The 14,415-nt window shown below is 36.3% G+C and overlaps 1 protein-coding gene across 1 annotated transcript in view; it reads left to right on the forward strand.

Moving 5' to 3' along the window:
* The window catches only part of SLC44A1 (solute carrier family 44 member 1), a 119,967-nt gene extending 110,000 nt beyond the window's left edge, over positions 1 to 9,967 (forward strand). The window contains exons 14-16 of the mRNA XM_024753681.1: positions 2,491 to 2,727; positions 4,555 to 4,635; positions 7,577 to 9,967. Coding sequence (XP_024609449.1) covers positions 2,491 to 2,727; positions 4,555 to 4,635; positions 7,577 to 7,600 — 342 coding nt within the window. The 3' untranslated portion in view covers positions 7,601 to 9,967. The remainder of the gene's footprint in view (positions 1 to 2,490; positions 2,728 to 4,554; positions 4,636 to 7,576) is intronic.
* Positions 9,968 to 14,415: the final 4,448 nt, after the last annotated feature.

The following is a 14,415-nucleotide window of genomic DNA, read 5'->3' on the forward strand; positions in this document are numbered from 1 at the left end:
AAAAAAAAAAAAAAAGAAAGAAGCTAAGTTTGCCAGTCACTATGTTAAATGCTTTCAGAATGCTTATTTTAACAATTATGGGATGTATGTCCTATTGTGTCTCTCTTAAAGATGGAAAAACAATCTCAGAAAAGTTAAGTGAACTTGCTTAGAGTCACAAAACTAAGAAGTTCTAACTGATTCAGTCCTACATCTTTCTGACTCCAAAACCAGCATCCTTTTCTTCCTGCTTCTCACATCCTACTCTGTGTATGAATCTCTTCTACTGCATCACAAATAATTTATCCTTTATAACAAGAATGTCTAAACCTTTAAAATCAAACATCCTATTACCAAAAAATGATTTGAGCACATTTCCCCAATATATTTACATTTATTTATTAATGACGTATGTATAGCTTTCACTAATATATGCTTTATAAAGTGTAAAATTTTAAATGTATGGGAAATACAAATAGAAGTCCCGGGTGATTCTCTTGAACCTTCTCTGGGCTATGTGTACTCTACCATGGAGATCAGTGATATAGAGCAGTACTCCTTATAGGCTGTGGACTTTCTAAGAATCACCCGAGGGTTCTTTGAAAATGAATATTGCTAAGCTTCATATTAAATCAAACCAATCAGATTCTCTGGGGGCAGGACCCAGGAATCTGCATTATTCACAAACTCCCCAAGGGATTTCCAGCCCGTCTAATAGTTTGAGAACCACTAATGTATCCTCTGCTTGAATGAGTGCATGATACCCTTTCATTATATTGGGGAGTAATTATTAAATTAAATTGGGGAGTAAATTATTAAATTGACTTTTTAAGCTAAATGTCACTAGTTTTTGAAGTTGGTTCTCATGTGACAGTATTCTACCTTAACAATTTTTGTCTCAGCATCTACTTGTCTGAGCCACATCTTCTGCCTATAATTGACTTTAACATTTCAAATGTGGTTTAACTTTCGGTGCCATAGAGAGAGTGTAAAGCAGCTGAGTTCTCCCACAGGGTGGATGTAAAAACATTGAAGAAGGGTATAAGAAATAACTCATCCTGAAATTGAAACACAAGAGGGAAAAAAAATGGACCTAATTAGCTATTGGTGGACATCACCCCAGAAAATAGGTCACTGTGAGAGAAGATTCATAGGTATATTGCCACAAAAAATGATGGGAGGGGAGCAGACCCAGATTTGCTCCCTAAAATCATCTGAGAGAGGGATCAACTTATAGCTTAACCAATACATCCTCTGATGCATTATAATTCCTGGTTAAGATAATGGTGAATGAGAGATGTTTTGGTGTTGATAAATAGTGAGGGAAAGGCAAAAGAAGAATTCTCAGTCTGCCTGTCCTCAGCACTGGGCAAGGAAAGGCTGCTGTGGTTCTAGAGAACTCTTTCTTTTCCTTTGTTATTTAAAGCTTGACGCTAGGCCAGGTAAAGGGCTGGGGAAGAGTGTGGCTAGGATTCAGTGTAATCTGTTACAGTGATATATCAGTATCCAAGTATTTGCTGAATTTTTACCTGGAAAGAGTACTGGTGTTGGCATCATAAGACCATTTTTTGAATGATATCTGCTCTTTATTCTACTCTGTGGCCTTGGGCAGATCAGCTAGCCCCTCTAAGCATGTTTCCCAATCTATAAAATGAGGGTGATAATGTTTGCCATAAGCCATTCATAGAGTTATTGAAAAACTGAAATAAAAAGTATTAAAAGGAACACAGAAAATTTAAAGTGCTGCGTGTACAGTGTTGAAGCATCAGAGTAGGTGGTTCTTGACAGCAGGCAAATGGCTATTTCTTTTATTTTTACAGCATGAGTGTGTTTGGCAACCTCTTTCTCCACAAATAGTCCAAATCAACACTTCATGGCAAATCATATTAAATTTACCACATATTCTATGTGAAATAAAATATGGAACAAAGAAAAGCTCTTAGAGGTGTTTGTTGCAGCATTATTTATATCTGAAAACAATATGTCTCCAAGTATAGGAGAATGGTTAAATAAATTTTAAATCACCCATAAAATGTAAATATGTAGCTGAATACATATTTATGAAACATTTATGATATATAAATATTAATGAAGAGCTTTTAATGATATGGTTATATAATACTATTCCATATATGTAAAAATGCTTAGAAAAAATACATAGCAATACCCTGAAATGTCAATAATTTCCTTCTGAGTGCTAAAAGTGTGTATAATTTTTTTTCTAATATATGTATACATTAATCTTAAAAATTGCCACAGATGCTGAATAAGTGAAGTCTTAGGAAACAAGCATAACATTTGGAAAACTTGATTATTTTTAGTGTCAACAAGGATGATATTTATGTTATATGATATACATGTATATGGGTATTTATGGGTTATGCTTTCTAATTTGCGGTGGCATGGACTCATGCAACCATCATTTATAAATGGAGAAGTCTGCAAATGATGAAGAAATAGTGGTTTTCTGCAGGAGGTTATTAAACGTGATCTTTGTTCTCTCTGCTTTAGGTGCTGATAGTCTGCAGCACAGGTTTGGCTGGGATTATGCTGCTCAACTACCAGCAAGATTACACAGTATGGGTGCTGCCTCTGATCATCGTCTGCCTCTTTGCTTTCCTAGTCGCTCATTGCTTCCTGTCCATTTACGAAATGGTAGTGGATGTATTATTCTTGTGTTTTGCCATTGATACAAAATACAATGACGGGAGCCCAGGCAGAGAATTTTATATGGATAAAGTGCTGATGGTAAGTACCTCAAATGCCCTCTACTGCTTTAAGGATAAAAATACTAATACAAATATTTTATAGACTATTCTCTGTATTTAATTCCCATTATATGAACCTGTGTAATTCAGAATTAAACCTTCAGCACCCGTGAATGAGGTTAGTCTTGGGGAAATCAGGGAAGAAGATCCTCTTGGCATGAACGAGACCATTTCAGATCTACCTAGCTAGAGCAGTTTCCCATTAAGAGTCCTGAGTTCACACTATTCCATACTGCTCTCTCCATCTCTCCAGTTAGATACACTTGAATCGACTTTTTTAGCCCTTGAACTGGAACATTGGACAGCTGGTGTTCTAAGTGCCTTTTCCTGAATCAGAACTCAAAGACAAAAGTTTTATTTCCCAGGTTGTAGTGCCTATCTGTATTTCTCCATCCACCACCTTACCAAGTATTATTGCTGTCAGCCCTGCTAAAACTCATTATCCTAAGTATTCCAGGCCAAACTGAAGGAGTTTTGTAATGAATACAGATTATCAGACCCATGACTGGTAGATGGTATTGTTTTCCATTAGTCAAGATCTGAACCCTTACACAGATATTATATTCAGATTCTTCATAGTTACGTAGCCTCTGCAGCTTCCCTATATTAGAACCTCAATTAAATTTTTTTAAAAATTTAGAAACCATTCTAAAATGGTTTAAATACTAGTATCAATGTCAAATGCTGCCCAATTAAAGATGTGTTTTAATAAAGCTATAAAATATTCCTATCTCAAGAGTGGATAATATTTAAGATTAAACATTAGACCTTGAAATAACACACCATCTTCCAGAAACATGGTTTATCTAGTTAAATCTCAAATAAATGTATTAATAAATAAGCTAGATTCTTTTTTTTTTTCAATCTCGAAAATTCCAAGTGATTCAACTGACCTATTTGGTACTCATTATCTCTTTTACTAAGAACATTACCAGCTACATTTTGGACATTTTCATAATCTCAATTATAATCCTAACTCAATTATAATCCTATAATGACGCTAACAGAGCATCATAACTATTATTTTCATAATGGAATTTGACCTAGAAGCATCATCTCTTGTGTGATTAAGGCATTTAGGAGGAGAGGTTTGTTTTTTAAGCCACTGAAGAAAAGCAGAGTAAAGTATATAGTTTTTATTATTTTAGTTTTCTCTGTAAGAATGATGAGGATATTGAATGAGGAAGTACTCCATAAACTTTGACAGGATAGAAATGTTTCCTTCAGGTCATAATCCCATTTTAACTACTTCTATCCACTGGTTCTGGTTGTTACTCCCTGTCTTCCTGCTTTATGGAGTAATCTCAAGGCCAGATAGACTTTTTTTTTTTCTAATAGCTTATTTATGGCTTGGTAAAAACAGTATACTATACTTAGTAGTATCAACGCTTTCTTTTGCCTCCTAGGGTTATTTTAAAGAGGAGGCTTATAGAGTAAAATGTTGCTTTTCCATTTAACCTTGATACGGAAAAAGTAACACAACAAATAAAACAATATTCTAAGTGTGGAAAAATAGTCTTTTCTAAAAAACGAAAGATATTTTCTCTTTCAGATAGAACTGACATCTCTTTGAGCCTAAGTGAGATTGTCACAAGGAATGGTGGGAAAAAAGATTTTATATCAACAGATTGCATCCCCACAAATTTAGCTGCTCTTACGTGTGGTACCAAATATTATGTATTGCTATGTTTTTAGGCCATCCATTTACCATTACTGAGTCAAAAATGTAAATATTCTTTAGAAATCATCTACCAACTGAAGTCTGAAAGGACCTAAGAATTTATGTAATTTGGTCCCTGTTTTGCAGGAGTTTGTGGAAAACAGCAGGAAAGCAATGAAAGAAGCTGGTAAGGGAGGTGTTGCTGATGCCAGAGAGCTAAAACCGATGGTAGGTGGAGATGAGGAGGTGGCCGCCCTCCAAGAATTTCACTTTCACTTCCTCTCTCTCTCTCTCTTCACTGACTGCACTTCTTCAGGAGAAGCTTTTGTGATCTGTGTCACGCAGGACGTGCTGCTCTTTCTGTTTGTGTGTTTACCCATCACTTGGATGGCAGAATTCTTGTCACAACTGAGACCACCTTCTGTAAAAGTAAGCTGAAAGGAACAGTGTTCATGGCGGGGCAGGGGATATTTTTGTCCCTGAGGTGAACTTGCAGTTTCCATTTTTTTCTTTTTAACTGTCAGTGTTTAGTTTTCATGGGACTGAACATTTGGTTGTGCACTTGAACTGACGGTTTGATACTTATTTTAGAAGTGATGATAGCAATTCCTTTCAACTTGCTGAAATTCATATTCCCCCCTTCTTTTAATATTGGTTTGTTTATGTTGCTGTCTTTTCCCCTTTGCTGACTTTTTCTTCTGTTGCCTGGATTGTACTTTCTTTGTTTCTTAAGCTATTTTTCAGTAGCAAACAAGGCTATTTCCGTCAACACCCACATTCCCACTCAATAAGACAATCTGGTCTTCTCCAGCCTCAGCCTAATTGTTAGAAAGATAAATTACCTCTGGTCAGTGATATATATATAACCACTCTCCTTTCATTTGAAAAAAGCAACTTAAAGTTAACCAGTATAAGAAAATCCTGAGTAGCTTTTCCCATATATATTCTCACCACTGCATAATGACAGATGTCTTTAGCTATATTGGTCTAATTACTGCTTGTATTACAAGTGTATTATTCTTAAATAGCATGTTTATTTCAGAATATTATATAATTGCCTACATCCTTAAGCGCTTAATTTTAAAACAATGTGCCTTCTATTTGCGTATAATGTCCAAAAAAAAGGAGAGGTGAGGACTCTCTTTTCTTTCTCCTTTATACTTTAATAAATAGTTTGATTTATAGGTGTCCAACTTAAGAAATATGTAGTATAAAACAAGCCCATTTAAGTATGTAAGAATAGAGGAAATGGCTTCATTGCGGGGGTGGGGGGTGGTATATGTATATGCAAAATAACTGCATATTCAACCTACATTAAAGCCTCAACAGAATGTTTAGATATAAACTCTTCTCTGTAACCCCATCCAGTGCCTATTTTGGTGTTGCTCTTAATAGCATTGATGATGATAAAGTCAAAACTTCAATGTTTATATTACCAAGGCACAGATCACTCTAATCATAAGTAAGAGCATGTAGAATGGCCATGTAACTCTTATTTTTAAGTGTGCGTCAGATAGCACTGGATGAACAGGGAAGGGGTGCTAATCACCAATCCCTCCTGTCAGGTTACTTGCCTCCCTACCCTTTCTTTCTGCATCCCTCTTACTTCATGTGGGCTGAGGGGGACCACAGTGAAAACTCTGCCAACCCTAAGATAGCCTGGGAAAATGAGGAAGGTTTCCTTCTTGCCACTGCTTCGTTGTCCTAATTGTTCAGAAAATAAGGTTTCAAACCTAAAACTTTTAAAAGACATATAAAATCTTAAAATGTAAACCACCCTTCTTTCCAGTGGTTGAAGCGTACATTAAATCACTCTTCAGTAACAAGCATTTAAAGAAAGGGAGAAATAATTAGAGGTTTAGGACTAGCTACTTCGACCGTGAATTGGCATGTATTTCTGTATTATTCTTGAGGGAAAGATAGCTGAATTGTGGTAGACCAGAATGCAAATACACCTTCTCTTACCTAAACCCCTGATTCATAGGTATTAATAGTAGGAGAATTGCCTAGGTTGTGTGGCATTCTATCAGAAGCCAAAAATGTAGAAAAATTTTCCCCCTAATATTACTTTCAGCTTTAAATTAATGTCCCTTAATTCAAACACCACATTAAAATATTCATTCCACTTTTACTTTTATTTTATGTTGTTCGTTGCTTGCAGATTAATGGCAAAGCCCTCTGCCGTGTCCCAAAATACATCTTCTGTGTGCATTGTTTTTCTGGTCCTTTGGACATTGTAGCATTTGATCTCTAAGAACAACATTTTAAGTGGTTCAGAAAGTCCCCATGAGAGATGTGTGAATTGTTGCTCACAGGATAGTTAAATCTTCCAAGCATATCAGTACCTCTAAATCTGCTCTCTTTCGAAGTATGCATGTTAAGAGTTGACCCGTAATACCACCACCATCTTGTGTGTGTCCCTAAAGAAGTACCTGAGAAACTCTCTCCTAAAGTTTGGGGATTGGTAGAATTTACGATTGCTTATTTGTGTTTGCTTGGTTTAATTCACATGTTATTCCCATAGATGAAAGTTCTGTTAACAGACCGTCATAACTATTTTGCTGCATCTGTAGAAACACTGCTGTTCGAGTTCACTGTCTGTCTCCTTAATGGGATAGTTTAATATGAGTTTTTTTTAAGTCTATAAAATAATGTTCAGAAAAATGAGGTTTAAATTTTTACATTTGACAGGGCATTACTAAACTAAACATAAGTACTTCCAGTTTTCCTCTTAGACTTCTTTTTTTGAGAGAGCCTCACTAGTTAAGGAAACTTTGAAGGTTCGTAAGGTCTTTCTATAAATCTTTGAAAATTATTTTAGAAAAATTTACCAAATGTGATGTAGAGGTTTAAGAAAGAGACATCTGGCAATCTGCTCGCTATCATACAGGAAAAACTTACAGAGAAAATGGAGGGAAAAACCTGGGCACTATAGCAACATAGACTAGAGATGAATTCTCTGCATATCTCAAAGATGACCCAGAGGGAAGTGTGACTTTCTACAATCACAGGAATTTCAGACCCTGGAATTTAGGTTTGGGGGAGAAGGATTCTCAATCCATTTTTCTTTATTGCTGTTTGTGACCATCTGTGTATTTGTAACATCATTCATGATCTCCTTTTAATGGTAATTGTCTAAGATTATACTCTGTATGACTTTGTTTTCTAGGCTTCGGGAGCAAGTTCTGCTTGAACCTAGCCGACCGTTATGGAACCCATTGACATTCCAAAACAATATATACACATAACTATGTATTTGTGTGTGTGGGTGTGTGTATATATGTATATGTATGTGTGTATATATATGTATATGTATATACACACACACACATAATCAGCCAAAATCAGAGAACAGGAACAGGGATTTAATACCTTTTTTATGCTTATTTTTGTCAAACATGTACTCCTTTCATACGGGTGGCTTTTACAAGGCAACTGCCGTCATTTAATGTTTTCAATTGTAATTGTCTTAATGGAAATGTTAAGATTCATATCTGATTAACATTTTTAATAACTTAGAGGAGATTTTAACTTTAGTTATTTAAATTAGGTAAAATTATTGTACCGAATTCTCCGTCTAAAGTTTATTCAGGGGTGATTTCCCTGATGTGTGCATAAAATCAAGACCTTATTTTACTGATGCATAAGTCCTAGTGGGATGAGACTAGGCATATGCTTTCAGGTAAATAAGGAGTTACTCCATTCAGTTTTCCCCAATCAAAGAAGCCATGTTATTTTCCTTTTAGAAACATACAAGTGGACCCAATATGGGAATTTTCGTAATAGCTCATGCATTTGTCAGCCAACATTAAAAAGTAACCAACTCCTCAGGTATTTGTAGTTTACCCTAATGCTTCTATAAGAGAGTAGGTAAAAAAGGAAAGGGTAGATAATCTCTTTCTTATGCAAACTTTTCTCTTATATTTTGTCTTTCTTTCATTTTGACGTTAGTAGCATCCTCCACACATTTGTGTGCCTGATTTGAAAGGAAGCTGGGGTACCCAGCAAGTTTAGCCTTTAAGTTTCTGTGTATAGGTTTGCAGACTAAGTAATGCTGGAAGGAATAAAAAAGGGAGAGAAACATGAAACACAAAGCATTGAAAATTCCAGTACTTGGGCTTCTGCTTCAGAGGAACTTCAATGGCTTAGGGCTAAATGGCCATTTTATTCAAATGCTTGCTATAAAATCTGAAAACATACTGGCAGGTGCTCCTCTCCTTATTCATTAAGTATCCAGAATTCTACAATGTTTAACTGAAGAATTGGTTAATGTTTTGATCCTCAAGTGTTGAACGTTCTTTGTGTTTGGGGATGGGTTTTGGGTTTTGGGGGGTTTTTTAATTCCTGAAGCTTACCAGATATGAATGGCTAATATTTCATTGTTCTGCTTATTGTAATGGTGAATGCTTTAAGAAAAAAAAGTGTAATTTGCTAAGAATAATCCATGATCTGTTTATGCGATAACTCCTTTTTGTTACAATTTTTTTAAAAAAAGCTATTTTTGTTAATGTAAAGTAAATATTTCAGAGCAGATTTTTTAAACTTATTGCACTAAATATAGGCTCTGTACAAAAAAAAAAAAAAGCCTCAGCATTTTATCATTCCATGGAAGGAGAATCTTTTGAAAGAAAGCATTGCCTCTTACCAGAATTAGACAGTGAATTAGACCGGTATTATGGAAATGTGTACAATTAATGTCACTAGGGCTTAATAAGCAGCTGTTTGCTAATGTGCTTCCTTTCAAAGGGTTGGACCTTTAAATTGCTGCAAAAGGTAAATTGTATTTTTTTTTAAGTATCCGTGTTCTTTACTGTAGCTAGGCTAAAATTTGCTAAATGCCTCGGTTTCTTTTCAAAGCTCATGTAATATTTCTGATTTTTCAGAATATTTGCAATAACAGTCCGGAATTTTATTTATTTTTTTTTTTTAAAGAAACAGGAGCTCGCGTCTTGGCAAGATCACAGAAAACAATATTGTGAGAGTAGCTATTTTGAAACAATAATTCTCCAGAAGTTAACATTCTAACATGTGATGTCACTAAACGATATCATTGTACTCTTTTATATCATTTGAAATGGAATAAATATAATTATGTAACTAACAATTATCCAAATAGGTGAGAGAGCAAATCATGTAGGAAAATTCAGTCTACCTTCTGTTTCATAGCCACACAGATTGTGGGCATTAAGAAACATTGGGAACTAAATTTAGGATTGGCAAAAGTATGGAAGATGGGTATCAAAACAGAAGACATTATAGGAGCTACTTATCTTAGGAGGTGTCCCTCCAAAGTGACCTGGTGGAATTCTTGAATTTGGAAATTAGGTTCTACTCACTTGGCCATCCCAGCACCATGGACTCTTGCTGCTCCCTGTTCCATATGCTCGCTATCTCAGCTGTTTGGAAGCCACCAGGAATGCTTTCTAATTATCATTTGCAACCAGAACTGTAATCAGAAAGAAATTTTGTATTTTTGTATAACTTGATTGTGTGCCATTTTATATAACAGGTCCTGTTTTACAAATAAATTTTGTTTTACTAACATTGTGTTTAGAAATTATGCTCTATGTGTAACCATGTCATTTGAGTTCCAAATTAATTGCCAGGCTGTTTCCCCTAAGTGAATATGTGTGCCATATAGGTAGATATATGCAGGTATGCATATATATTACACAGACACACACAGAGAGATATTTGACTTATAGACTATCACTCTCTCATGAGCTTCATTTGTTGATGCAATTCAGAGAGCCTCACAGAGGCTTTTAGCGATATTTGAAGGTTTTGAGGCTATGTTTGGATAGACCTGCTGCCGCTGTCATTCTTCGTGATCCGTTCTTCAGCTGGCCCTGGGCTGCCTTATTGCTATTCGCTCACTGCCTCCATCTCTGCCCAAGTGAGAATACATGAAGGACAAAGATCATCTGTGAAATGTGGTTACCTGAATACTTTTATCAACCACTGGCTCTGTGTGGTGGGTTTTGTCTTTTGTCTGCGGTGGATCTTCAAATTTGTGTTCAGGACGCCTACTTCCAGAGTTACAGTTAGCATCCGCGGTTGTCAGTGGTGATCACAGTGAGAAGAGAATCGTGATCGTTGCTGCCATTGGAAAATTAAGGTTCTGGTGCCTGATTTAGACTTTCTAGGCTCCTGCCTCAAGAGTAAGCTCTGCTGTATATGATATGGAAGGGAAAAGGTTATATTTCAGTATAAATCCAAGAGACCCATCTTCTGTGGGAGGCTTACCAGTACATTAGGTAAACATTAGGAATTTAGCTAGAGCGCTGAGATTGTATTATCTCTGCACGGACTAGCACAGCTCAAAGCAGGCTCTTCCTTTAAACCATTTAATGCAATGTTTAATGTTTGAGGATCAAAGCCTTTATCCTATCCTATAGCATAATTAAGTCCTAAGTTACTGCAATATAAGTAGCTTAACTGTGTGTTGGTTCCTAAACTTTTTGCATAATGGTTGAGGAGGGGGCATTCACTGAGTCTATTTAAAAATTAAGCTGCAAATAAGTTTTTCCTTTGTAGAGATGCTCCCTTACTCTAATTTTGTCATTTTTTCAGCCAAGGGCGTTAAGCTGCCAGTTCCCAATACCACTGACCTCGGTATCTGCCAAGGGCTCCCTTATCTTCCCAAGGCAGTTTCAGCATTTCACCCCAGTAGGGGGTGGTTAGGAGGTGACCCCTTTTATAGGGGTCCTGAGCGCCTTGAAACCAGAGTAATGTTCCTCCCACCCTCTCCCTTAAAACTGCTATGGAAACTACAGGCACCAAATATTTGTGAGGCCATGTTAGTGCCCTCAAGACCCCGACCATTTCCACCAAGCACCACTAATAGCTAATAAAGGCCATTTCAAGAGGTCTCCTGGCCTTCAAAGTAGAATTCTGGGGTCAGTTCTGAAACCAGAGCTGCCAATTATGGTGACCTGAACATTTTATTTTATTTTTCATCACTAACCTCTCTTGAATTTTTGGAGTTTCCAATAATAGCCTTTAACACAGCCTCTGAGAAGTTTCCTTCAGAAAGGTCTTTAAAAGTTTTCACCTTTCAATAAGTTCTCTACTGCATTTTAACCACTACTTAAAAAAACAAAAACAAAATCCTCAGAATCTGGAGGCTTATCAATGCACCTGCCACAGTTAATCTCTGTATTCTTTTCATATATTCCATCTGATAGATAAAAGTGCACTATAATGGCTTGCCTAGAGTTTTTAAGATGTGGTCTGTGAATATATATTGGAAAATTGTGGGTTCGTAAGTAAATGCATAAAGCAGAGCTTTGTGTATTATATAATCACAGTGCAGAATGCCTTTAAATGCATATTCATGTATCTTTGTGTACTAAGGAATACATGTTAGCCCATTTGAAAAGTAGGCACTCTTCATATACAGTTACTACTTTCAGAATAAGCTTATCTTTTTAATGACACATAGCCCAAATTGTGAAAAAGCAGGATGCTTGAATGTGCCAAGAGAAAATACAAAGCTAGCAAACTTAGAAAACAAAATAAAAAGCTAAACGTTGTACACACCAAAAAATTTTAAATAGCAAACTTTCCCCCATTCACGTTTCATAAATTTGAGTCAAATTCTTATTCTCCAAATTTCAATTTAAGAGGAAATTTTTAATCCAAGATTTAAATCTTTGAAGATATCTTTCTTATAAAAAACTTCAATGCAGCGTTTTTAAACTTGAGAATTTCTGTGGAAAACCTTTCTTTTCTATGGAAATACTATAGTACCCTTTCTTCCACCCCATCTCCTTGATTTTTATATGTGTAAAAAAAAGACAAATGATGCTTCCATTTCAGTATCACATGAACAGCTATCACTTTTCTAAATTAAATGAGCAGGATTTAAGTTGGATATTTTTTAAAGAAATTCATTAGTAAACTTGTGGAAAAGATATGCAGTTGTTAGGGACCCAAATATTAGGCTATTTTCTTCAGTTTTGATACCAGTTTTACAATATAAATGATTTCCTGAGGAATAAACGTTCTAGACCAGGGAATTCAGAATAGTAAAGCTTTCAGGTTACTCATGGTCTAGTCAAGATCTAGCTGAACGTGAAAACGTTGTAATTTCCAAATGTTTCAGAAATCTTTCACTTTTATTTGCGAAGACCCGAATTTAGTATTTGATATTCAAAAGCAGGTTCTTAGTCTTTTGAGGGGACCAAGGGCCCCTCTGAGAAGCTTATGAAAGCAATGAACTGCCTTTCTCTCAAAGTCACATAGCCTACTTAGGAACATTTAAAATACTAATAGAATTTCGGGACCCTGAGACTGCCAGCCTCCACCCCGCCCCCATCCCCTCAGGGCCTAAGGAACACAAGTCTGAGGCTGCTCTAAAGTTGGTTTGATAATGTGTTTTGAAATAAAGTAGTGATTAGGCCTCCACTGAAGATTCTTTTAAGATGGTACTTACCAATTTCAGACCTGGAATCGTTTTCTTTTTTAATTGAAGTATAGTTGATTTACAATGTTGTGTTAATTTCGGCTGTACAGTAAAGTGATTCAGTTATATATATATACTTTTTTTAAATATTCTTTTCCATTTTGGTTTATCATAGGATACTGAATATAGTGCTCTATGCTATACAGTAGGACCTTGTTGTCTGGAATCCTTTTTATAACTTGAAAACTTTTAGTACCAGCTTTGAAAATCAAAACCACACTAATCTGAATGAAAAACAGGACGTCAACACTGAATCTTCAAGACAGTAAGATTTCTTTCCTTGGTGGTGTAAGGATGTATGTGTCCTATGATGAATTTTTGGCAAGGTACCAAATTATTTGCAATGGACAAGAAAATCCAAAAAGAAATGAATAGGGAATCCCTGTAAATATCCATCTACCAAAACACTAGATTCTTTATTATTGTCACTCAGCTATGACATCTGTAGCATAGTGTTATCAGTTAGATCACTGTCTAAAAATATATCTCTGTCAACAAGAACATTTGAAGATGGTGATAAATTAGCAAACTTACCATAGTCCATAGTTGACAAAAAATTTTTAGTGGAAAGTTGGAGGAGTAGATGCTGGGGGGACAAATGCAAAAGTTATTTTTTTCTCCTTCGTAAATCAGTGAGGTGTTCCCTCCTGTTTTGAGTGTTTTCCGGTCACCACTAGAGCAGCCTTGGACAACTGCCCATGGCACTGTGCCTCCACTCCCCCCATCCACATCACCTTCCTTCTTTAGGGAGCATGTGGGTTTCTTCACATTTACACCTTACTATTAGGTAAGCTTGCTGCAACTATATGGAGTGTCCTCTGGGCCCTTGAAAAAGCAGGCAGACATCCTTAAAGGAATTTGAGGGTTTTTAAGATTTGATTCCAGGGGGTCATGACCTATAGTCAGACATCATTTTCAAGCTGAAGAAAGCAGTGGAAATGTCCTAATTGGCTGGTGAAGAAAATAGAAAAGTCAGCTCTCCTCCCCATCCCACAACCCCAGAAGAGCTCTATTGAACCTTCCACAGTAGCAAAGGAAGAGACCACAGGTGGAAGTTCCCATATTGGGTGGAAAAGGGCCTAAGTCCGGTGTAAGTATCCATATTTGATGTCTTTTTGTCATAGAAGTGTATGACCTAAAGGAAATGTCCTGACTTTCACATAGGAATCTGATCCACCCATCCCATCAGCTAGGAAATTAGTTTTAGTTATTTTTTGAGGAATAATGTGTTAAATCATTCTATGTGAGTAAAGTAAGCATTGAAAAGAAGACTTGAGGGACTTCCCTGGCAGTCCAGTGGTTAAGATTCCACCCTTCCAATGCAGGGGGCGCGTGGGTTCCATCCCTGGTCAGGAAACTAAGATCCCACATGCTGCACAGTGCAGCCAAAAATAAATAAAAAGAAAAAAACAAAAAAAAGAAAAGACTTGAGGAATGAATGGACACAGGACTGGAGTGAACGTCCTACCAGCATCCTGCAGACCATTCTACCTGCCACCAAAAAATGTGAGCACTGCCTTCATTTACGACATGGATCATTA

This window comes from Neophocaena asiaeorientalis, unplaced genomic scaffold (assembly GCF_003031525.2).
Source record: "Neophocaena asiaeorientalis asiaeorientalis breed wild unplaced genomic scaffold, Neophocaena_asiaeorientalis_V1.1 scaffold342, whole genome shotgun sequence".
In the NCBI taxonomy this organism is placed as follows: domain Eukaryota; kingdom Metazoa; phylum Chordata; class Mammalia; order Artiodactyla; family Phocoenidae; genus Neophocaena; species Neophocaena asiaeorientalis.